Source organism: Oncorhynchus masou, chromosome 13, assembly GCF_036934945.1.
Source record: "Oncorhynchus masou masou isolate Uvic2021 chromosome 13, UVic_Omas_1.1, whole genome shotgun sequence".
NCBI classification, from domain to species: domain Eukaryota; kingdom Metazoa; phylum Chordata; class Actinopteri; order Salmoniformes; family Salmonidae; genus Oncorhynchus; species Oncorhynchus masou.
The window spans coordinates 9,584,965-9,608,413 of NC_088224.1; the positions used below are offsets into that span (position 1 = coordinate 9,584,965).

Sequence of the window (23,449 nt, forward strand, 5' to 3'; positions counted from 1 at the left end):
GATGTCATCTTCCAAAGGCAGGATAGTTGTTGGCTTGATAAAATAAGACTTATCAATTATGTCACCTTATCTCACCACATAATGAAAATGATTTTGGTCTCAAATTGACAATCCTTTAGCTTGTGCTAAATGTATGCACTTGATTTCATAATTTGTGGAAACTTAAAACACAACTGTGTAGTATGTCTATTTTAGTGGGCAGACAATAACCCCTTAGCCTACAGTCTATAGGGAGGAGGTCAGAGACCTGGCCGGATGGTGCCAGAATAACAACCTATCCCTCAACGTAACCAAGACTAAGGAGATGATTGTGGACTACAGGAAAAGGAGCACCGAGCACATCCCCATTCTCATCAACGGGGCTGTAGTGGAGCAGGTTGAGAGCTTCAAGTTCCTTGGTGTCCACATCAACAGCAAACTAGAATAGTCCAAACATACCAAGACAGTCGTGAAGAGGGCACGACAAAGCCTATTCCCCCTCAGCAAACTAAAAAGATTTGGCATGGGTCCTCAAATCCTCAAAAGGTTCTACAGCTGCAACATCAAGAGCATCCTGACTGGTTGCATCACTGCCTGGTACGGCAATTGCTCGGCCTCCGACCGCAAGGCACTACAGAGGGTAGTGCGTACCGCCCAGTACATCACTGGGGCCAAGCTGCCTGCCATCCAGGACCTCTACACCAGGCGGTGTCAGAGGAAGGCCCTAAAAATTGTCAAAGACCCCAGCCACCCCAGTCATAGACTGTTCTCTCTACAACCACATGGCAAGCGGTACCGGAGTGCCAAGTCTAGGACAAAAAGGCTTCTCAACAGTTTTTACCCTCAAGCCATAAGACTCCTGAACAAGTAATCAAATGGCTACCCGGACTATTTACATTGTGTTCCTCCCCCCTTCTTTTACGCTGCTACTACTCTCTGTTTATCTTATATGCATAGTCACTTTAACCATATCTACATGTACATACTACCTCAATCAGCCTGACTAACTGGTGTCTGTATGTAGCCTCGCTACTTTTATAGCCTCACTACTGTAAATAGCCTGTCTTTTTTACTGTTGTGTTATTTCTTTACTTAGCCATTGTTCACCTAATAACTTTTTTGCACTGTTGGTTAGAGCCTGTCAGTAAGCATTTCACTGTAAGGTCTACACCTGTTGTATTCGGCGCACGTCACAAATAAACTTTGATTTGATTAGAATAACAGCAGGCTTCTTTCTTGCAGAGATCACTGACGTACAGATAGAGTACAGGTTGCGCGCATTCAAGGGCTCTGGGCGCGTTCATGAGCCACCTTGGCGCGTTGATGAGCCTCCTCGGCGCGTTCATGAGCCTTCTCTGCGCGTTCATGAGGCTCCTCTGCGCGTCCATGAGCTTCCTTGGCGCGTTCATGAGCCTCCTTGGCTTTCCTAACAACCAAATCGAACTGTACAGCGACAGCCCGGACCCGTTCGCCGTAGGGCAGTGTATAAATGTACAGATTATACTTCAGGCTCATCGTGGCTGTTTTACACGAACTGATAAGATGTGCAATATTGGCATTTAACGTTTCTATTTTATGTCATTGTTCAGTTACTTGAGTTTTTGTAAGTTTTTGAAAGTTTAGTAGGCTACGCTTTTATAAAGATCCGTGTTTTTGTTGTTGTATAATGGTATTATTGGGTTACCGGGGTATAGTATTGATACAATATTACCACTACATGGCCGGACCGTTTTGATACTGTAGCTAGTTACTGTTGCTCATTGATAACATAGTTAAGTGACTGTAAAATCAGTGGCCAATGTTGTTCTATCTTAAGGGACGAGGTTGCTAGCTAGCTTTGCTAACAGTGTTATTGTTAAACCTCTAGCTGGCTGGTCTAGCTGCACATTATCAAGCAATAAAACACATGCGGGAGCACTGATTTTATACTACGAGTGACGACTTTTTTTTAAAGGAATATGGAAACCACTGTTGATGTAAACCACATTTTCCCTGAAAGGATTACAGTTTTGGATCAAAACCTGATTGCATTAACAAAATCGCTGGGAAGGTAACGTTATTCTATTCGTGTGCTGTCGTTTTCTGCAGCCAGAACAAACAGCTTTTCATTTGGGACATCCGCCGTTAAGTTTACCATCTCTGGTTACATGTGATGTCAATTTACAACATGACTGCGGAGAGCTTCAACCAAATTTTTATTTTTTTATCTTTATTTAACCAGGCAAGTCAGTTAAGAACAAATTCTTATTTTCAATGACGGCCTAGGAACAGTGGGTTAACTGTCTGTTCAGAGGCAGAACGACAGATTTGTACCTTGTCAGCTCGGGGGTTTGAACTTGCAACCTTCCGGTCACTAGTCCAACTCTCTAACCCTACAGTTGTGCATGACGTCTGTGTATTGACAATCATTCAATCCCTTCATCGGTTTGCAAAAAATGCAAAGTGACAGTTCTTAATTAAAGCTGACAGGAAAAAAAAGTCTATATGTAACCTACATTATATTCTTAAGTGTTTACTATTTTGGATAGAAGATCATTGAGCAGTTTGAAACACTAGGCTACCACATTTGACCAATACATGAATAGGCCTAAAACACACACAAGCTCAATAGATATTTTACTGTTAGTGTGTCATGAATCAAACCTCCCATCTCCTCTTTTTTAATTTTGTTATTTTATTCTTTAATGTAGGTCAGATCCTCAATCTTTAATTGCAGCAGTAATTGATGAACTTGGAAGATCCTCAGCCAAGGTGCGTGCGCTACAGCCTATATTTGTGTTGCCGTAGGCCCTAGGTTCATTCACTGTATTGTCTTTCCCCAGGCCCAATACTTGACAGCACCAATCACAAGTGCATCAAAGCTGCAGACCAACAAGCACCATCTCTACCTGCTGAAAGACAGAGAAAGCAATGGGTACCTACCTGCCTACCGACCTCACTCATCATCACAGAACAGCTCCTGGGTTCTATCCTTTTTCTAGAACATTGACATAGTATCACTAGAACGGGAAAAGCCTCTTAACTCCTCACTCCCCGTCACAGATTAGATGAGAACATGTAATCCTCTACTATTGAGGACATTTTGTCCAGCATAAGACACAATGAGACACAAGAACACGCGTGCACATCTGTTTCAAACCTCTATTTGGAAGTCCTTCAAGAATTCATGTTTGTTCATCATCATAGAGTAGCAAAAGCTTTTCAAGGCCACCTTGACATGTCCACTACTGTCACGTCTGCCTGCCTTTCTTTCTTTCTTTCTTTCTTTCTTTCTTTCTTTCTTTCTTTCTTTCTTTCTTTCTTTCTTTCTTTCTTTCTTTCTTTCTTTCTTTCTTTCTTTCTTTCTTTCTTTCTTTCTTTCTTTCTTTCTTTCTTTCTTTCCTTTCGTTGTGAGGTCACAAAGGAGGCACAGTGTTAGTGGATTGACAAGAAACGGTGTGGTGCTGAAACCAACACTATACTAGTTCTGGTTTCTCTCAGTGCAATTCACTCAAATGGAAAACGAGGTTAATCATTTTGTGATTTCAACCCTCCTCTCACTTCCCAATGTAGCAGCTTGACTGTAACACTCCCCTCTCTCTCTCTCTTTCTCCCCCACGCACACAGAGGAAGGGGACTTGCAGTGGGTTTTCTAAAGGTTGGCTGTAAGAAGTTATTTCTGCTTGTGAGTTCCACTTTCTTTACTTGTGTATTCCCACAATGTATTTAATGCAACATATGTGAAAGTTTGTTCCTATTAATGCAAAAGTGTAGTAAAAGGAGGTTTCAGCTCATTCAAATGTAGGGCTGTGACGGTCATGAGATTTTGGATGACGGGAATTGGCTGGCCAAATGGCCTTGTTCACCGTAATAACCATTATAGCAAAAACATTTTAAAGCACATCTTCTCCTCTCCTCTGCTCCTGACTGAGTGTAACAGTATAACTTTAAACCGTCCCCTCGCCCATACCCGGGCTTCGAACCAGGGACCCTCTGCACAAATCAACAACAGTCACCCACGAAGCATCGTTGCCCATCGCTCCACAAAAGCCGCGGCCCTTGCAGAGCAAGGGGAACCACTACTTCAAGGTCTCAGAGCAAGTGACGTCACCGATTGAAACGCTATTTAGCGCACACCGCTAACTAAGCTAGCCGTTTCACATCCGTTACATCAGCATGTGCTGCCATTTACACTGAACAAAAATATGAAACGCAACATGTAAAGTGTTTGTCCCATCTTTCTTGAGCTGAACAAAAACAAATACCAGAAATGTTTATTTTATGCACAGAAAGCTAATTTCTCTCAATTGTTGTGCACAGATTTGTTTATATCCCAGTTCGTGAGCATTTATCCTTTGCCAAGTTAATTAAATCCACTTGACAGGTGTTGCATATCAATAAACTGATTAAACAGCATGATAATTACACAGGTGCACCTTGTGCTGGGAACAATAAAAGCCCATTTAAAAAATGTGCCGTGTTTTGCTACCCAACAAAAATGCAACAGATGTCTAAAGTTTTGAGGGAGCGTTCAATTGGCATGTTGACTGCAGGAAGGTCCACCAGAGCTGTTGCCATAGAATTTAATGTTTATTTTTATACTTTAAGCTTAGTTCATTGTAATTTTAGAGAATTTGGCAGAGTGTCCAATAAACCTCACAACCACGCCAGCCCAGGACCCCCATCTGGCTTCTTCACCTGTGGGATCGTCTGGGGTGGGAGTGCTTAGGAGTATATCTGTCTGTCTGTAATAAGCCGTTTTGTGGGGAAAAACTCATTCTGATTGGCCGGGCCTGGCTCCCCAGTGGGTGGGCCTATGCCCTCCCAGGCCCACCCATGGCTGCACCACTGCCCTACTCCATAGAGTAGGGCCTCATGAATTTATTTCAATTGACTTGATTTCCTGAAATGTAGTGTAACTCAGTAAAATATTTGAAATGGTTCCATGTTGCATTTTTATATTTTTGTTTGGTATAAATAGAATGAAAAGAACAGGTGTCCTCATTCAAGTCATTGCTGGTATAGTGGGTGGACTGGAGGCCATTGGGAGTGTACTCATCGGAGTAAACCAGATAATTAACACGATTGTTGAGAGAATTTCAGCAAACTGCTAGGATAAAGCATAACTGTCATTCTATTAATTTAGATGTTATAGAAACTGCTTTTCCCGGCCGCTGGTCACGTTTTCAATGCTACTCCTTTAGAATCCAGCAATGGCACTGGTCCCATGAATCTGTTTATTTTCAAACGCTTCCACATGGGAATTATTTATTTACTGCCCCTTCTGTAGGTGTGATAAAGATGTCAATGGAAATCGACCAAAACAATGGAAGCGATCCTCAATCTGTTCATTGCCCCCCCCCCCCCCAGCAAAATTAGCCTACATTGTTTATACAGTGTTATTTATACAGGCTATTGTTTAAACAGTATGTGTATTTCACACTATGTTGAGGTTAAAATCAGAGTATAATGCTTGTATGGATGTCAACCCCAAGACGTGTCCATGTCATCGTCACCAATTAACTGCATAACATTTAAAAACGGCTCTTGACTATCACCACTGAGCTTTGCACGCTAGCTATGCTACCAGTTCATACGAACAGGAGTTAGCATTTAGCAGTAACTTATTCTAAACATGAAAAAAGGGGTCAACTTCTAAATGTTATGCAGTGAAAACAGCCAGATATTTACACAAATCCAGACTTTTATTAACCTTCATTATGTGCCTGTTACAATACATCAATCATGACGGATTTGACAAATATCCACTTTAGTTAGATCAGATTTGTTGAATGCCAATCCAGGTCGGCCTTCCATTGACCTCTTTACCAATTTGAGTTTACCAGTCACATGACCAGGGTTAGAGGTTCTATTCATTATATTTACCATTCACATGACCAGGGTTAGAGGTTCTATTCATTATATTTACCAGTCACATGACCAGGGTTAGAGGTTCTATTCATTATCTTTACCAGTCACATGACCAGGGTAAGAGGTTCTATTCATTATATTTACCAGTCACATGACCAGGGTAAGAGGTTCTATTCATTATCTTTACCAGTCACATGACCAGGGTAAGAGGTTCTATTCATTATATTTAGAGGTTCTATTTGTCATATTACCAGGGTTAGAGGTTCTATTCATTCATTTACCAGTCACATGTCATATTACCAGGGTAAGAGGTTCTATTCATTATATTTACCAGTCACATGACCAGGTTCTATTCATTCTATTTACCAGTCATATTACCAGGGAGGTTCTTCATTCTATTTACCAGTCATATTACCAGGGTTAGAGGTTCTATTCATTCTATTTACCAGTCATATTACCAGGGTTAGAGGTTCTATTCATTATATTTACCAGTCATATTACCAGGGTTAGAGGTTCTATTCATTATATTTACCAGTCACATGACCAGGGTTAGGGTTAGAGGTTCTATTCATTATATTTACCAGTCACATGACCAGGGTTAGAGGTTCTATTCATTATATTTTTACCAGGGGGTTAGTGGTTCTATTCATTATATTTACCAGTCACATGACCAGTTCTATTCATTCTATTTACCAGTCACATTACAGGTTCTATTCATTCAGGGTTATTTCATTCAGTTACCAGGGTTAGGGTTACAGGTTCTATTCATTCTATTTACCAGTCACATTACCAGGGTTACAGGTTCTATTCATTCTATTTACCAGGGTTAGTGGTTCTATTCATTCTCATTTACCAGGGTTACAGGTTCTATTCATTCTATTTACCAGTCACATGACCAGGGTTACAAGTTCTATTCATTCTATTTACCAGTCACATTACCAGGGTTACAGGTTCTATTCATTATATTTACCAGTCACATTACCAGGGTTAGAGGTTCCAAGCTTGTTCTATTCATTACATTTCTATGTGCTGCGCTGCTGCTGATCATTCAGTCAGCTGTTTGTTTGACAAAAAAAACAACAAACATATTTATTTTATTTATTTTTAAACGGTTATGTCGGTTGTATTTTATTTTCACAATGGTGTTCATCCATAACCGTCGGTTTCATGGTTATACGGAAATTGTGTTATCCTCATTCAAATGTCCAAGTTTCCCTCACTATGGTTACTCGTAATTGCTCCTGAGGGGATTAATCAAGTTGAATTTAATATTAATTGAGAATTGACTTGACTTGAATTGAATTGAATGTATTGTAATGCCTCCCTAGGACCAGCGAGGGGCGCATGTCGAGACAGAGCCTCTGTGTGTCTTGGATTTCTTTGTGACACAGCACCTTCAGAGGCACGGCTACGGACTGGAGCTGTTTAGCTTCATGCTGCAGGTGAGTCAGAGACCAAGCCTTGATGCAGGTTTGGGGTTTACCTGGGACGGATGAAGGGCTGGAGTTTACCTGGACGGAAGCAGGGTTGGGGTTTACCTGGACGGAAGCAGGGTTGGGGTTTACCTGGACGGATGCAGGGTTGGGGTTTACCTGGGACGGATGTAGGGTTGGGGTTTACCTGGGACGGATGAAGGGTTGGGGTTTACCTGGGACAGATGTAGGGTTGGGGTTTACCTGGGACGGATGTAGGGTTGGGGTTTACCTTGGACGGATGTAGGGTTGGGGTTTACCTTGGACGGATGTAGGGTTGGGGTTTACCTGGACGGAAGCAGGGTTGGGGTTTACCTGGGACAGATGTAGGGTTGGGGTTTACCTGGGACGGATGAAGGGTTGGGGTTTACCTGGGACGGATGAAGGGTTGGGGTTTACCTGGGACGGATGTAGGGTTGGGGTTTACCTGGGACGGATGAAGGGTTGGGGTTTACCTTGGACGGATGTAGGGTTGGGGTTTACCTTGGACAGATGTAGGGTTGGGGTTTACCTGGGACGGATGAAGGGTTGGGGTTTACCTGGGACAGATGTAGGGTTGGGGTTTACCGGATGTAGGGTTGGGGACGGATGTAGGGTTGGGGTTTACCTTGGACGGATGTAGGGTTGGGGTTTACCTGGGACAGATGAAGGGTTGGGGTTTACCTGGACGGATGTAGGGTTGGGGTTTACCTGGGACGGATGAAGGGTTGGGGTTTACCTGGGACAGATGAAGGGTTGGGGTTTACCTGGACGGAAGCAGGGTTGGGGTTTACCTGGGACAGATGTAGGGTTGGTGTTTACCAGGACGGAAGCAGGGTTGGGGTTTACCTGGGACGGATGAAGGGTTGGGGTTTACCTGGGACGGATGAAGGGCTGGAGTTTACCCAAATCTAGGGATTTCACATGACTGGGTATACAGATACAGTATGTATCTGTTGGTCACAGAAGGTAGGGGCGTGGATCAGAAAACCAGTCAGTATGTAGTGTGACCACTATTTGTCTCATGCAGCATGACACATCTCCTTCGCATAGAGTTGATCAGGCTGTTGATTGTGGTCTGGAATATAGTCCCACTCTTCAACGGCTGTGTGAAGTTGCTGGATATTGGCAGGAACTGGAACATGCTGTCGTACATGTCGATCCAGAGCATCCCAAACATGCTCAATGTGTGGCATGTCTGGAGAGTATGCAGGGCATGGAAGAACTGGGACATTTTCAGCTTTCAGGAATAGTGTAAAGATCCTGGTGACATGAGGCTGTGCATTATCATGCTGAAACATGAGGTGATGGCGGCGGATGAATGGCACGACAATGGGCCTCTCTGTGCATTCAAATTGCCATTGATAAAATGCAATTGTGTTCATTGTCCATAGTTTATGCCTGCCCACAACATAACCCCACTGCCATCATGGTCTGTGGTTGTGAGGCCGATTGGACCTACTACCAAATTCTCTAAATTCTCTAATGACATTGAAGGCGGCTTGTGGTAGGAAAATGTACATTCAATTCTCTGGCAACAGGTCTGGTGGACATTCCTGCGGTCTGCATGCCAATTGCACGCTCCCTCAAAACTTGAGACATGAGATTGTCTAACAAAACTGCACATTTTAAAGTGGCCTTTTATTGTCCTCAGCACAAGGTATTGTCGTGTCTTTGGCTATGCCGGATTAAGTGATATGACATGATATTCTATAAAAGAATTAATATTAAGCTAATCATGTAAATGTAATTAACTAGAAAGTCGGGGCACCACAAAATAATATTTATAGAGCTGTTATCTTCCGAATAAACTCTTAAAGACCTAGTAATATTTCACATCAATAGCAGTCAATATTAATCGTCACCTTAATTCAGTCTCTTCTGAAAGTTGTAAATTCTCCGCACGAACCCTGGCCAACAATTTGAATCAGCAATACAAAATTGGGTTTAATTATTTATTTACTAAATACCTAACTAATAACACAGAATTACACATAATTAAATCATAACTTGATTACAAATGACGTCATAAAGGAAAACATCCCTAGTGGGCGGAACAGATATGACAGTGTTACACAAAGGAAAAGGGGCTGGGTTTGAGTGAAAGAGCAGGAAGACTGAGGAACAAAGGGCGAAGCTGTGCTATTTTAAATACAGTATCTTATGCATTCTAAATTACTGCCCATTTGGAAAAGGAAAATGCAATAAATATGTACTCTGAGCTGCGCTTCGGTAGGTTGGTGGTAGATGGAAGGCCGTGTTGCCAAACCGTCTAGTAAGGGACGGTACATTTGCAATATGGACTTTCTCATTAACCATACAGAAAATGACGAAAATGACGGTTGGCCGTGTTGCCAAACCGTGTCCTTTGTCCTTTGAAGAATGTCTCTGGTGGTCAATTGGATACGTTGTAGTAACGTCATTGTGTGGTAGACAGGTACTCTGTCTGTTCCTTCCTAACCTCGTTTGCAGCGGCTGTTGCTAACTCAACAGCTAGGAGGTATCACTGCTGTAGTGAATAAGAGTTCAAAGTTCATACCATTCGCAACCAAAGCTCACGCTGATGTTGGCTTCGTTCTGTAGTTATTATCTGAACCTTTCTGACATCGGACCGTCGTCCTCGGAACAGGAGGTTATATTGTCGTCCAGGCTTTATATAGGAAGGGAGAGGAGGGCGTGTTTGAAAAGTTTTATAGCCCATGTCCCTTCACAGGGGCTGGCCACTGATTGAGCAGAGCCGTAATTTATGAAAACCCAAATCTCACATTTTAGAAGCTAAAATCACATTTCATCCCATCACAAATAATTTCATATTCAAAAATTTAAATTGAACAATAATTCCATGTGAATCCGATAACTCTGATGTGTAGACTTTCCACTGTAGAGTTTATGTCATCTTATCATTGATGAGCATGTATCAGATGACAACCGAACTGACATCATATTCATTAAGTACCACTGCATATGTTCAATTGGTCGGATTACCAGAATATAGTTCATTTCCCCCCCACATTCTGATGTTCCCAGAATCTCTATGTTAACCAAGGGGTTTCCAATAGTCACATCAGTAGGGTAGAGAGAGGAAAAAGGAGAGACAGAGAGAGGGGGGGAAGAGGTATTTATGACTGTCATAAACCTTCCCCCAGGCCAAAGTCATGACAGTACACCTGTGTAATGATCATGCTGTTTAATCAGCTTCTTGATATGCAACACCTGTCAGGTGGATGGATTATGTTGGCAAAGGACAAAGGCTCACTAACAGGGATATTAACAAATTTGTGCACAAAGTTTGAGAGAAATAAGCTGTTTGTGCTTATGGAACATTTCTGGGATCTTTTATTTCAGCTCATGAAACATGGGATTAAACCATTTATTTTACACTTTACATGTTGTGTTTATATTTTTGTTCAGTGTATTTAGATTTTTTTATTCAAATCACTTTCTGAATTGAGTGACTTCAATTAGAATTGACACCCTGGACAGAAGGAATGACCACTATAGCCTGGTTACAGCCGGGGTGTATTCATTAGGAACCAAAGGGAAGCAAACGGGATGAAACAGGAATGGACCTACCTGAATTTGTCCTATCAGAAACTCTCCTTTTCATTGCAAAACAAACATTTTTAGTGAAACGGTTTTTTTTGTTACGGTTTTGCACTAATGAATACACCTCGGCTCTCACCATTGTTGAGTACAATATTCCTGATATTTTTTGTTGTTGACCAGGCTATGAAAAGTAGAACGCACAGACTGGAATGTGATGGTGTGCTGAGGCAGAGTCGTTGGACTAGAAATTACAGGCTGTTGCCAAGAGGCTGTTCTTCAAATGTCTGTTTGCTTGTTGAGACGTGTTGTAATTGCTATGTTTTACCTCCGTCTCTTCCCCTCCATGTTCAGCACAAAAAGCTGGAGCCAGTGAGGATGGCTTACGACAGGCCCTCCCCTAAGTTCCTCTCTTTCCTGGAGAAGCATTACGGTCTGAAAAACGGTGTACCTCAGGTATGATTTGACGGCGGTCTCTCCTGTGATTGTGCCACCAGTGCTTTGTAGTCCTCAACGCTGTATCTTCACTCTGGTAAATCATTATACAGGCCTGACAGTACAGGCTCAGATAATGCAAATAGATCTGAACATTTCATAAACTAACTGTTTCAGACTGAGATAAGACAGGAGGTGAAGGGAGTATTGGCTCAATATAGAACATACTTGAAGAGAGGCTGGGCCCTACATCAGGCTGGGTCCTACAGTTAATGATTCTGGTAAACAGACTAGCTCTCATCAGGCTGGGCCCTACATCAGGCTGGGCCCTACATCAGGCTGGGCCCTACATCAGGCTGGGTCCTACAGTTAATGATTCTGGTAAACAGACTAGCTACATGATGTCATCATCATGGGCCGGCCGTCTATCATCTACCTGGGACGGATTAATGAATTATTCATATGTTTTTCTGTTTCCTCTCTCTCTCCCCTTCTCTCTCCCCTCTCCCCTTCTCTCCCCCTTTCCCTGTCCACTTGTCTCCCCTTCTCTCTCCCCTCTCCCCTGTCCTCTCCCTCTCCCCTTCTCTCCCCCTTTCCCTGTCCACTTGTCCCCCCTCTCTCCCCTCTCCCCTTCTCTCCCCCTTTCCCTGTCCACTTGTTCCCCCTTCTCTCTCCCCTCTCCCCTTCTCTCCCCCTTTCCCTGTCCACTTGTCTCCCCTTCTCTCCCCCTTTCCCTGTCCACTTGTTCCCCCTTCTCTCTCCCCTCTCCCCTTCTCTCCCCCTTTCCCTGTCCACTTGTCTCCCCTTCTTCTCCTCCTTTCCCCCTTTCCTTGTCCACTTGTCTCCCCTTCTCTCCCCCTTTCCCTGTCCACGTGTTCCCCCCTCTCCCTCCCCTCTCTCTCCCCCTTTCCCTGTCCACTTGTTCCCCCTTCTCTCTCCCCTCTCCCCTTCTCTCCCCCTTTCCCTGTCCACTTGTCTCCCCTTCTCTCTCCTCCTTTCCCCCTTTCCTTGTCCACTTGTCTCCCCTTCTCTCCCCCTTTCCCTGTCCACTTGTCCCCCCTTCTCTCTCCCCTCTCCCCTTCTCTCCCCCTTTCCCTGTCCACTTGTTCCCCCTTCTCTCTCCCCCTCTCCCCTCTCTCCCCCTTTCCCTGTCCACTTGTTCCCCCTTCTCTCCCCCCCTGTCCACTTGTCCCCCCTTCTCTCTCCCCTCTCTTCTTTCCCTGTCCACTTGTCCCCCTTCTCTCTCTCCCCTTCTCTCCCTTTCCCTGTCCCTTGTCTCCCCTTCTCTCCTCTCTCCTCCTCTCCCCTCCCCTTCTCTCCCTTTCCCTGTCCACTTGTCTCCCCTTTCCCTGTCCACTTGTCTCCCCCTCTCCCCTCTCCCCTTCTCCCCCTTTCCCTGTCCACTTGTCTCCTCTTCTCTCTCCCCTCTCCCCTTCTCTCCCCCTTTCCCTGTCCACTTGTCTCCCCTTCTCTCTCCCCTCTCCCCTTCTCTCTCCCTTTCCTTGTCCACTTGTCTCCCCTCCGCCTTCTCTAGGTCAATAACTTTGTGGTGTTTGATGGTTTCTTCACCAACAGATCAGGTAATATTCCCATCTCTGTGCCAGGCTATGTCTTCATTCTGTGTTATTTTCGATGAGTAGTGTTGTGCAACTAGGCTGCGTCCCAAATGGCTCCCTTTCCCCTAATGTAGTTCACTACTGTTGATCAGAGCCCGTATGAGTCCTGGTTAACAGTAGTACACTAAATAGAGAACGAGAGTGTCAGTTGTGACGCAGACAGTTGCGCAACACTTCTCATCCAAAATAACAGTCCGTGTTGGCTTCCTGCCTGTGGTGGTGTGGTGACGGGTAATAGGAGCAGGGTTTGTGCTGGCGTGGGTGTCCACACCCTCACAGGTGTCCGCTTGTGTCACGCCTAATACAGACTGGGCTGTCTCTCTCTCTGTATCCTTGCCAAAAAACAGACACTCTAATATTTGCAGCTGGGTTTGTTTTTAAAATGAGCTAGATGTTACATCATCAATGTAATGTATTTGTCAATGCATGTATTTGGCCTTAAACCACTCAAAAGGTGTCGCACTAAAACCCAAATCTGTAGCGGCCATCTTAGTTGTGATAAAAGTGTCTGTGGAGGCACATTGCCAAGACGTGCATGTAGCAGACATATCGTCTCCAGAAGCATGTCTGTCTGTACACCGAAGTATGAGATAAGCTGCAGTGCTACATTTCTGAAGTTATATATTGTAGTTTTTTATTTTACTTTATTATTTTTTTCAACATTTTTGTTAAATGAACAAAAGTAGGCTATAAATAAAATAAAATAAATAATTCCTCATTTGCACCCTCTAGTATATAGGATATTTTTGGAGAGTCACTACTAACCCTGGAAAGTTCTGTGAAGTTCTTATTGTTTTTCCATACGGTGGCTTGTGTTTCACCAAACTTTCCCAGGCTCGCCTCCCTCTCCTCTGCCGGATCAGAGAATGTACAGCTTTTTGTAAGGAACTTTCTATCTCTTTTACTCCTCCTCGTTCCTCCTCATCCACTCCCCACTTTCTTTCTCGTTTTCGCTGCTCGATCCTTTCATTGATGTCAGGGACCCTCTTTTTCTCAGAGAAAGAGGATGAGAAACAGGGGCCCTGACATAAACAATGGGATCTGTCTCTCTCTCTCTCGCTCTCTCTCTCTCTCTCTCTCTCTCTCTCTCTCTCTCTCTCTCTCTCGCTCTCTCTGTCTCTCTCTCTCTCTCTCTCTCTGTCTCTCTCTCTCTCTCTGTCTCTCTCTGTCTCTCTCTGTCTCTCTCTCTCTCTCTCCCTCTGTCTCTCTCTCCCTCTGTCTCTCTCTCTCCCTCTGTCTCTCTCTCTGTCTCTCTCTCTCTCTCTCTCTTGTTTTCCTGTTTCTCCTGTCTCTCTCTGTCTCTCTCTCTCTCTCTCTCTCTCTCCTGTTTCTCCTGTCTCTCTCTGTCTCTCTCTCTCTCCCTCTCTCCCTCTCTCTGTCTCTCTCTCTCTCTCTCCTGTTTTCCTGTTTCTCCTGTCTCTCTCTGTCTCTGTGTGTGTGTGTGTGTGTGTGTGCTTGCTCTTCTGTATCACTACCCTGCTTCCCTCCCAGCTGGGTCCATTATATGACACAATGTATCTGACAGATTTACTGTAGATATATGATATACTGGAGCAAGTCTCCCAGGTACCAGGCTGCTATGGCTACCCTGAGATCAGATAGACACACTACCCCTAACAATGTCCCAGGCTACCTTCCCGCCACAGATAATAATAGACCTGTTTGTAGTCCCATCCACTACCAGAGCCTTGCAAAAGTGTTCACCCCCCTTGGCATTTTTCCTATTTTGTTGCATTACAACCTGTAATCTAAATTGATTTTTATTTGGATTTCATGTAATGGACAAAATAGTCCAAATTGGTGAAGTGAAATGAAAAAAAAAAACTTGTTTCAAAAAATTCAAAAAAATTCAAAACTGAAAAGTGGTGGGTGTATACAGTATGTATTCGCCTCCTCTGCTATGAAGCCCCTCAATACGATCTGGTGCAACCAATTACCTCCAGAAGTCACATAGTTAGTTAAATAAAGTACACCAGTGTGCAATCTAAGTGTCACATGATCTGTCACATGATCTCAGTATATATACAGTGCCTTGCGAAAGTATTCGGCCCCCTTGAACTTTGTGACCTTTTGCCACATTTCAGGCTTCAAACATAAAGATATAAAACTGTATTTTTTTTGTGAAGAATCAACAACAAGTGGGACACAATCATGAAGTGGAACGACATTTATTGGATATTTCAAACTTTTTAACAAATCAAAAACTGAAAAATTGGGCGTGCAAAATTATTCAGCCCCTTAAATTAATACTTTGTAGCGCCACCTTTTGCTGCGATTACAGCTGTAAGTCGCTTGGGGTATGTCTCTATCAGTTTTGCACATCGAGAGACTGAAATGTTTTCCCATTCCTCCTTGCAAAACAGCATTTGTGAACAGCAGTTTTCAGTTCTTTCCACAGATTCTCGATTGGATTCACTTAGTGTATGTAAACTTCTGACCCACTGGAATTGTGATACAGTGAATTATAAGTGAAATGATCTGTCTGTAAACAATTGTTGGAAAAATTACTTGTGTCATGCACAAAGTTGTATGGATGGCTCTACCTGTTTGTATAGATGGCTCTACCTGTTTGTATGGATGGCTCTACCTGTTTGTATAGATGGCTCTACCTGTTTGTATGGATGGCTCTACCTGTTTGTATAGATGGCTCTACCTGTTTGTATAGATGGCTCTACCTGTTTGTATAGATGGCTCTACCTGTTTGTATAGATGGCTCTACCTGTTTGTATAGATGGCTCTACCTGTTTGTATAGATGGCTCAGATGCCATAGGGCTGCCATTGGGTTGACATATACCTGTCGTAGGGCTGCCATAGGCCTGCCATTGGGTTGCCATATACCTGTCGTAGGGCTGCCATAGGGCTGCCATTGGGTTGACATATACCTGTCATAGGGCTGCCATAGGGCTGCCATTGGGTTGACATATACCTGTCGTAGGGCTGCCATAGGGCTGCCATTGGGTTGACATATACCTGTCGTAGGGCTGCCATAGGCCTGCCATTGGGTTGCCATATACCTATCGTAGGCCTGCCATTAGGTTGCCATAGGCCTGTCATTGGGTTGCCATAGGCCTGCCATAGGGTTGACATAGGCCTGCCATAGGGTTGACATAGGGCTGCCATAGGGTTGACATAGGCCTGCCATTGGGTTGCTATAATGTTTCCCCCCGTGCTGACTGTATCCTCTTCCACAGCGGCCCAGTTGAGAAAGGATCCCCCCCAAAAGCTGGACGGAGAGATCAAGCCCTACTCACTAACACAGAGAGGGGGTGAGCCACCGTTTAAACTTGGACAGAACACGTGGAGGATAACTCCTACTGGGCCAGTTTCCCGGACCCAGATTAAGGCTAGTCCTGGATTAAACACGTTTAATGGAGATTCTTATTCCAGGACTAGGTTTAATCTGGGTCCGGGAAACCAGCCCAGTACAGCTGGAAAATGTCAGATCTACATCATTTAGTTGTACTAGAAAACCCAGTCAAGACATTGTATGACAGCTTGATGAGTATACATCAAATTTTCCCTGGGACGAAACATTGTTAATTGTAGGGATATTTCCCCACTTCATTATAAACAGAGTGCTGTAGGACAGTTGTCATTCGGCTGAATTTGTTTGGCCTCTATGACAGGCGTTTATATTCTGCCTCGTTACTGTAGGTCAGTTTAGTCTGAGAGACACTGAGCCATTCACTGGGATAAGCATTCAGGAGCAGCTTGGTGAACATTAGGACGTTGAAAAGCGTAACATAGAACCTCTGTCCAGTCTAGTCAAATGTAACATAGAACCTCTGTCCAGTCTAGTCAAATGTAACATAGAACCTCTGTGTCCAGTCGAGTAACATAGAACCTCTGTCCAGTCTAGTCAAACGTAACATAGAACCTCTGTGTCCAGTCGAGTAACATAGAACCTCTGTCCAGTCTAGTCAAACGTAACATAGAACCTCTGTGTCCAGTCGAGTAACATGAACCTCTGTCCAGTCTAGTCAAATGTAACATAGAACCTCTGTGTCCAGTCTAGTAACATAGAACCTCTGTCCAGTCTAGTCAAATGTAACATAGAACCTCTGTGTCCAGTCGAGTAACATAGAACCTCTGTCCAGTCTAGTCAAACGTAACATAGAACCTCTGTGTCCAGTCTAGTCAAACGTAACATAGAACCTCTGTTTCCAGTCTAGTCAAACGTAACATAGAACCTCTGTGTCCAGTCTAGTCAAAGTCATAGAACCTCTGTGTCCAGTCTACATAACATAGAACCTCTGTTTCCAGTCTAGTCCATAGTCTGTTTCCTAGTCAAACGTAACATAGAACCTCTGTTTCCAGTCTAGTCAAACGTAACATAGAACCTCTGTGTCCAGTCTAGTCAATCGTAGCACAGAAACTCTGTGTCCAGTCGAGTCACATAGAACCTCTGTGTCCAGTCGAGTCACATAGGACCTCTGTGTCCAGTCTAGTCACATAGAACCTCTGTGTCCAGTCTAGTCACATAGAACCTCTGTGTCCTGTCTAGTCACATAGAACCTCTGTGTCCAGTCTAGTCACATAGAACCTCTTTGTCCAGTCTAGTCACATAGAACCTCTGTGTCCAGTCTAGTCACATAGAACCTCTGTGTCCAGTCTAGTCAATCGTAGCACAGAAACTCTGTGTCCAGTCTAGTAACATAGGACCTCTGTGTCCAGTCGAGTCACATAGGACCTCTGTGTCCAGTCTAGTCACATAGAACCTCTGTGTCCAGTCTAGTCACATAGAACCTCTGTGTCCAGTCTAGTCACATAGAACCTCTGTGTCCTGTCTAGTCACATAGAACCTCTGTGTCCAGTCTAGTCAATCGTAGCACAGAATCTCTGTGTCCAGTCGAGTAACATAGAACCTCTGTGTCCAGTCTAGTAATATAGAACCTCTGTCCAGTCTAGTCACATAGAACCTCTGCATCCAGTCTAGTCACATAGAACCTCTGTGTCCAGTCTAGTCACATAGAACCTCTGTGTCCTGTCTAGTCACATAGAACCTCTGTGTCCAGTCTAGTCACATAGAACCTCTGTGTCCAGTCTAGTCACATAGAACCTCTGTGTCCAGTCTAGTCACATAGAACCTCTGTGTCCAGTCTAGTCACATAGAACCTCTGTGTCCAGTCTGGTCACATAGAACCTCTGTGTCCAGTCTAGTCACATAGAACCTCTGTGTCCAGTCTAGTCACATAGAACCTCTGCATCCAGTCTAGTCATATAGAACCTCTGCGTCCAGTCTGGTCACATATAACCTCTGTGTCCAGTCTAGTCACATAGAACCTCTGTGTCCAGTCTAGTCACATAGAACCTCTGTGTCCAGTCTAGTCACATAGAACCTCTGTGTCCAGTCTAGTCACATAGAACCTCTGTGTCCAGTCTAGTCACATAGAACCTCTGTGTCCTGTCTAGTCACATAGAACCTCTGTGTCCAGTCTAGTCACATAGAACTTCTGTGTCCAGTCTAGTCACATAGAACCTCTGTGTCCAGTCTAGTCACATAGAACCTCTGTGTCCTGTCTAGTCACATAGAACCTCTGTGTCCAGTCTATTCTCAGTGCAGTTGCTTGATTCATCTCCTTGTGTCAATCCAGTTTTGAGTTTATGTCCACTTCATCAATACTTAAAAAATGCCTCTGTTAGTGCAGTGATCATGCACTATTAAATCAGCCTGTATTAGATTCTGAGTAATACAGTGATGCTCTATTTGACAGTCATCTCTATGTCTCCCCCTCTACCCTCCTCACCCTCATGGTATTGTCTCCCCATCTCTCCTCACCCTCATGGTATTGTCTCCCCATCTATCCTCTCCTTCATGGTATTGTCTCCCCCTCTCCTCTCCTCTCCCTCATGGTATTGTCTCTCCTCTCCCTCATGGTATTGTCTCCCCATCTCTCCTCTCCCTCATGGTATTACTTCTCCTCTCCCTCATGGTATTGTCTCCTCCCTCTCCTCTCCCTCTTGGTATTGCCTCCCCTCTCCTCTCCCTCATGATCTTGTCTCCTCCCTCTCCTCTCCCTCATTATATTGTCTCCTCCCTCTCCTCTCCCTCATGGTATTGTCTCCCCATCTCTCCTCACCCTCATGGTATTGTCTCCTCCCTCTCCTCTCCCTCTTGGTATTGCCTCCCCCTCTCCTCTCCCTCATGATATTGTCTCCCCATCTCTCCTCTCCCTCATGGTATTGTCTCCTCATCTCTCCTCTCCCTCATGGTATTGTCTCCCCATCTCTCCTCTCCCTCATGGTATTACCTCTCCTCTCCCTCATGGTATTGTCTCCAATTCTCTCCTCTCCCTCATGGTATTGTCTCCTCATCTCTCCTCTCCCTCATGGTATTGTCTCCCCATCTCTCCTCTCCCTCATGGTATTACCTCTCCTCTCCCTCATGGTATTGTCTCCAATTCTCTCCTCTCCCTCATGGTATTGTCTCCCCATCTCTCCTCTCCCTCATGATATTGTCTCCTCCCCTCCTCTCCCTCGTGGTATTGTCTCATACCTCTCCTCTCCCTCGTGGTAGTCTCCTCCCTCTCCTCTCCCTCATGGTATTGTCTCCCCATCTCTCCTCTCCCTCATGGTATTGTCTCCTCATCTCTCCTTTCCCTCATGGTATTATCTCTCATCTCCCTCGTGGTATTGTCTCCTCCCTCTCCTCTCCCTTGTGGTATTGTCTCCCCATCTCTCCTCTCCCTCATGGTATTGTCTCCCCCCTCCAGCTGTGCGAGAGGAGCAGAGGGCTCTCCCCTGGCCTTTGTGTTGCCCCGCGGCTCCTCCCTTCTCTCGTCTGTTGTCGGTATCCTCCCCGTGCTCCCCGAGCAGGGCCCGCCAGTGCCCCAGCCCGGCCCTGGCCCCAGCACCTGCCCCTGGGGGCTACAGGGGCCCGGCCCCCAACCCCACACTCATCGGCAGCCTCAACTACAGGGTAAAACGCCCCAGGTATGGTATTCCTGAAAAACTGTCAAAACTAAATGCCCAGATTTTACAGGAGGGATCTTGGATGGAGTGATCCCTGACTCCCAGAATCAGGAGGGATCTCAGATGGAGTGATCCCTGACTCCCAGAATCAGGAGGGATCTCAGATGGAGTGATCCCTGACTCCCAGAATCAGGAGGGATCTCAGATGGAGTGATCCCTGACTCCCAGAATCAGGAGGGATCTCAGATGGAGTGATCCCTGACTCCCAGAATCAGGAGGGATCTCAGATGGAGTGATCCCTGACTCCCAGAATCAGGAGGGATCTCAGATGGAGTGATCCCTGACTCCCAGAATCAGGAGGGATCTCGGATGGAGTGATCCCTGACTCCCAGAATCAGGAGGGATCTCAGATGGAGTGATCCCTGACTCCCAGAATCAGGAGGGATCTCAGATGGAGTGATCCCTGACTCCCAGAATCAGGAGGGATCTCGGATGGAGTGATCCCTGACTCCCAGAATCAGGAGGGATCTCAGATGGAGTGATCCCTGACTCCCAGAATCAGGAGGGATCTCGGATGGAGTGATCCCTGACTCCCAGAATCAGGAGGGATCTCAGATGGAGTGATCCCTGACTCCCAGAATCAGGAGGGATCTCGGATGGAGTGATCCCTGACTCCCAGAATCAGGAGGGATCTCGGATGGAGTGATCCCTGACTCCCAGAATCAGGAGGGATCTCAGATGGAGTGATCCCTGACTCCCAGAATCAGGAGGGATCTCAGATGGAGTGATCCCTGACTCCCAGAATCAGGAGGGATCTCGGATGGAGTGATCCCTGACTCCCAGAATCAGGAGGGATCTCGGATGGAGTGATCCCTGACTCCCAGAATCAGGAGGGATCTCAGATGGAGTGATCCCTGACTCCCAGAATCAGGAGGGATCTCAGATGGAGTGATCCCTGACTCCCAGAATCAGGAGGGATCTCGGATGGAGTGATCCCTGACTCCCAGAATCAGGAGGGATCTCAGATGGAGTGATCCCTGACTCCCAGAATCAGGAGGGATCTCAGATGGAGTGATCCCTGACTCCCAGAATCAGGAGGGATCTCAGATGGAGTGATCCCTGACTCCCAGAATCAGGAGGGATCTCAGATGGAGTGATCCCTGACTCCCAGAATCAGGAGGGATCTCAGATGGAGTGATCCCTGACTCCCAGAATCAGGAGGGATCTCAGATGGAGTGATCCCTGACTCCCAGAATCAGGAGGGATCTCAGATGGAGTGATCCCTGACTCCCAGAATCAGGAGGGATCTCAGATGGAGTGATCCCTGACTCCCAGAATCAGGAGGGATCTCGGATGGAGTGATCCCTGACTCCCAGAATCAGGAGGGATCTTGGATGGAGTGATCCCTGACTCCCAGAATCAGGAGGGATCTCGGATGGAGTGATCCCTGACTCCCAGAATCAGGAGGGATCTCAGATGGAGTGATCCCTGACTCCCAGAATCAGGAGGGATCTCGGATGGAGTGATCCCTGACTCCCAGAATCAGGAGGGATCTCGGATGGAGTGATCCCTGACTCCCAGAATCAGGAGGGATCTCGGATGGAGTGATCCCTGACTCCCAGAATCAGGAGGGACTAAGTCATTTTGGAGGTTGTCAGCATTTAATTATGTTTTATTTTTACCCTAGGTACTAATACAACTTCACTCCATGCAAACTATCTAAACTAATCCAGTTTTGTGGGAGAGTATGTACAGCACAGCATTAAATCTGAGGGCCTGTCTGTATCTCTGCCAGGTTTGGAAGGCTTGGCCCTGGGGACACAGCATTATGAGGGCCTGTCTGTATCTCTGCCAGGTTTGGAAGGCTTGGCCCTGGGGACACAGCATTATGAGGGCTTGTCTGTATCTCTGCCAGGTTTGGAAGGCTTGGCCCTGGGGACACAGCATTATGAGGGCTTGTCTGTATCTCTGCCAGGTTTGGAAGGCTTGGCCCTGGGGACACAGCATTATGAGGGCTTGTCTGTAAGTCGCTCTGGATAAGAGCGTCTGCTAAATGACTTAAATGTAAATGTAATGTCTGTATCTCTGCCAGGTTTGGAAGGCTTGGCTCTGGGGACACAGCATTATGAGGGCCTGTCTGTATCTCTGCCAGGTTTGGAAGGCTTGGCCCTGGGGACACAGCATTATGAGGGCTTGTCTGTATCTCTGCCAGGTTTGGAAGGCTTGGCCCTGGGGACACAGCATTATGAGGGCCTGTCTGTATCTCTGCCAGGTTTGGAAGGCTTGGCCCTGGGGACACAGCATTATGATGGCCTGTCTGTATCTCTGCCAGGTTTGGAAGGGTTTGCCATAGGGACTGTCTGTGTACATTTGAAACCTCCACCCACCCCCTTTTTATCCAATTTGACCACAATCATCCAATCCTCCTCCTTCCTCACATCCATTTCATCCTCTCTCTGCCTCCCCTACATCCTAAAATGAGGACAGTTCCCTTACCCCCCCCCCAGTGTTGACGCCTCCAGCCACTGTTTCCTTCTTTAAAGGACAGGAAGTGGTTTGTAGCCTGTTAGATAGCTCATGGTTGCATCCCAGTTCTCCACCCTGCTCTCTAAGTGTGCACTGGCACACTTCCTGTCATGGATTTAACGGTGAGGGAATGAAACGCCCCGGGCCTGCCTTACGTGAAGCAGGTTGGTGTTTATTGTATTGGGTTTTGGAACCGGGGCTGCCTTACGTGAAGCAGGTTAGTGTTTATTGTATTGGGTTTAGGAACCAGGCCCGCCTTACGTGAAGCAGGTTAGTGTTTATTGTATTGGGTTTTGGCCTTACTTAATAATGAGGCTATGTACGAGGAGTAACGGCACCGAGTCAATGTGCAGGGGTACGAGGTAGTTGAGGTAATATGTACATGTAGGTTGGGGTAAAAGTGTGTGTGTGTGTGTGTGTGTTGGAATGCCCGTGTAGTATTTGTGAGCGCGTGGGTACGGTCCAGTGAGCGCGTGGGTACGGTCCAGTGAGCGCGTGGGTACGGTCCAGTGAGCGCGTGGGTACGGTCCAGTGAGCGTGTGGGTACCGGTCCAGTGAGCGTGTGGGTACGGTCCAGTGAGCGTGTGGGTACGGTCCAGTGAGCGTGTGGGTACGGTCCAGTGAGCGTGTGGGTACGGTCCAGTGAGCGTGTGGGTACGGTCCAGTGAGCGTGTGGGTACGGTCCAGTGAGCGTGGGCACGGTCCAGTGAGCGCGTGGGTACGGTCCAGTGAGCGCGTGGGTACGGTCCAGTGAGCGTGTGGGTACGGTCCAGTGAGCGTGTGGGTACGGTCCAGTGAGTGCGTGGGTACGGTCCAGTGAGCGCGTGGGTACGGTCCAGTGAGCGCGTGGGTACGGTCCAGTGAGCGTGTGGGTACCGGTCCAGTGAGCGTGTGGGTACGGTCCAGTGAGCGTGTGGGTACGGTCCAGTGAGCGTGTGGGTACGGTCCAGTGAGCGTGTGGGTACGGTCCAGTGAGCGCGTGGGTACGGTCCAGTGAGTGTGTGGGTACCGGTGCAGTGAACGTACGGTCCAGTGTGGGTACGGTCCAGTGAGCGTGTGGGTACGGTGCAGTGTGGGTACGGTCCAGTGAGTGTGTGGATACGGTCCAGTGAGCGTGTGGGTACGGTCCAGTGAGT

General features: G+C 46.1%; 1 protein-coding gene across 1 annotated transcript in view; it reads left to right on the top strand.

Annotated features, from left to right (window-relative positions):
- Window positions 1–1,393: 1,393 nt before the first annotated feature.
- Window positions 1,394–23,449, top strand: part of LOC135551706 (alpha-tubulin N-acetyltransferase 1-like) — a 29,532-nt gene continuing 7,476 nt past the window's right edge. The window contains exons 1-9 of the mRNA XM_064982891.1: window positions 1,394–2,029; window positions 2,670–2,730; window positions 2,802–2,893; window positions 3,586–3,643; window positions 7,158–7,271; window positions 11,178–11,279; window positions 12,793–12,838; window positions 16,067–16,141; window positions 19,589–19,808. Coding sequence (XP_064838963.1) covers window positions 1,938–2,029; window positions 2,670–2,730; window positions 2,802–2,893; window positions 3,586–3,643; window positions 7,158–7,271; window positions 11,178–11,279; window positions 12,793–12,838; window positions 16,067–16,141; window positions 19,589–19,808 — 860 coding nt within the window. The 5' untranslated portion in view covers window positions 1,394–1,937. The remainder of the gene's footprint in view (window positions 2,030–2,669; window positions 2,731–2,801; window positions 2,894–3,585; window positions 3,644–7,157; window positions 7,272–11,177; window positions 11,280–12,792; window positions 12,839–16,066; window positions 16,142–19,588; window positions 19,809–23,449) is intronic.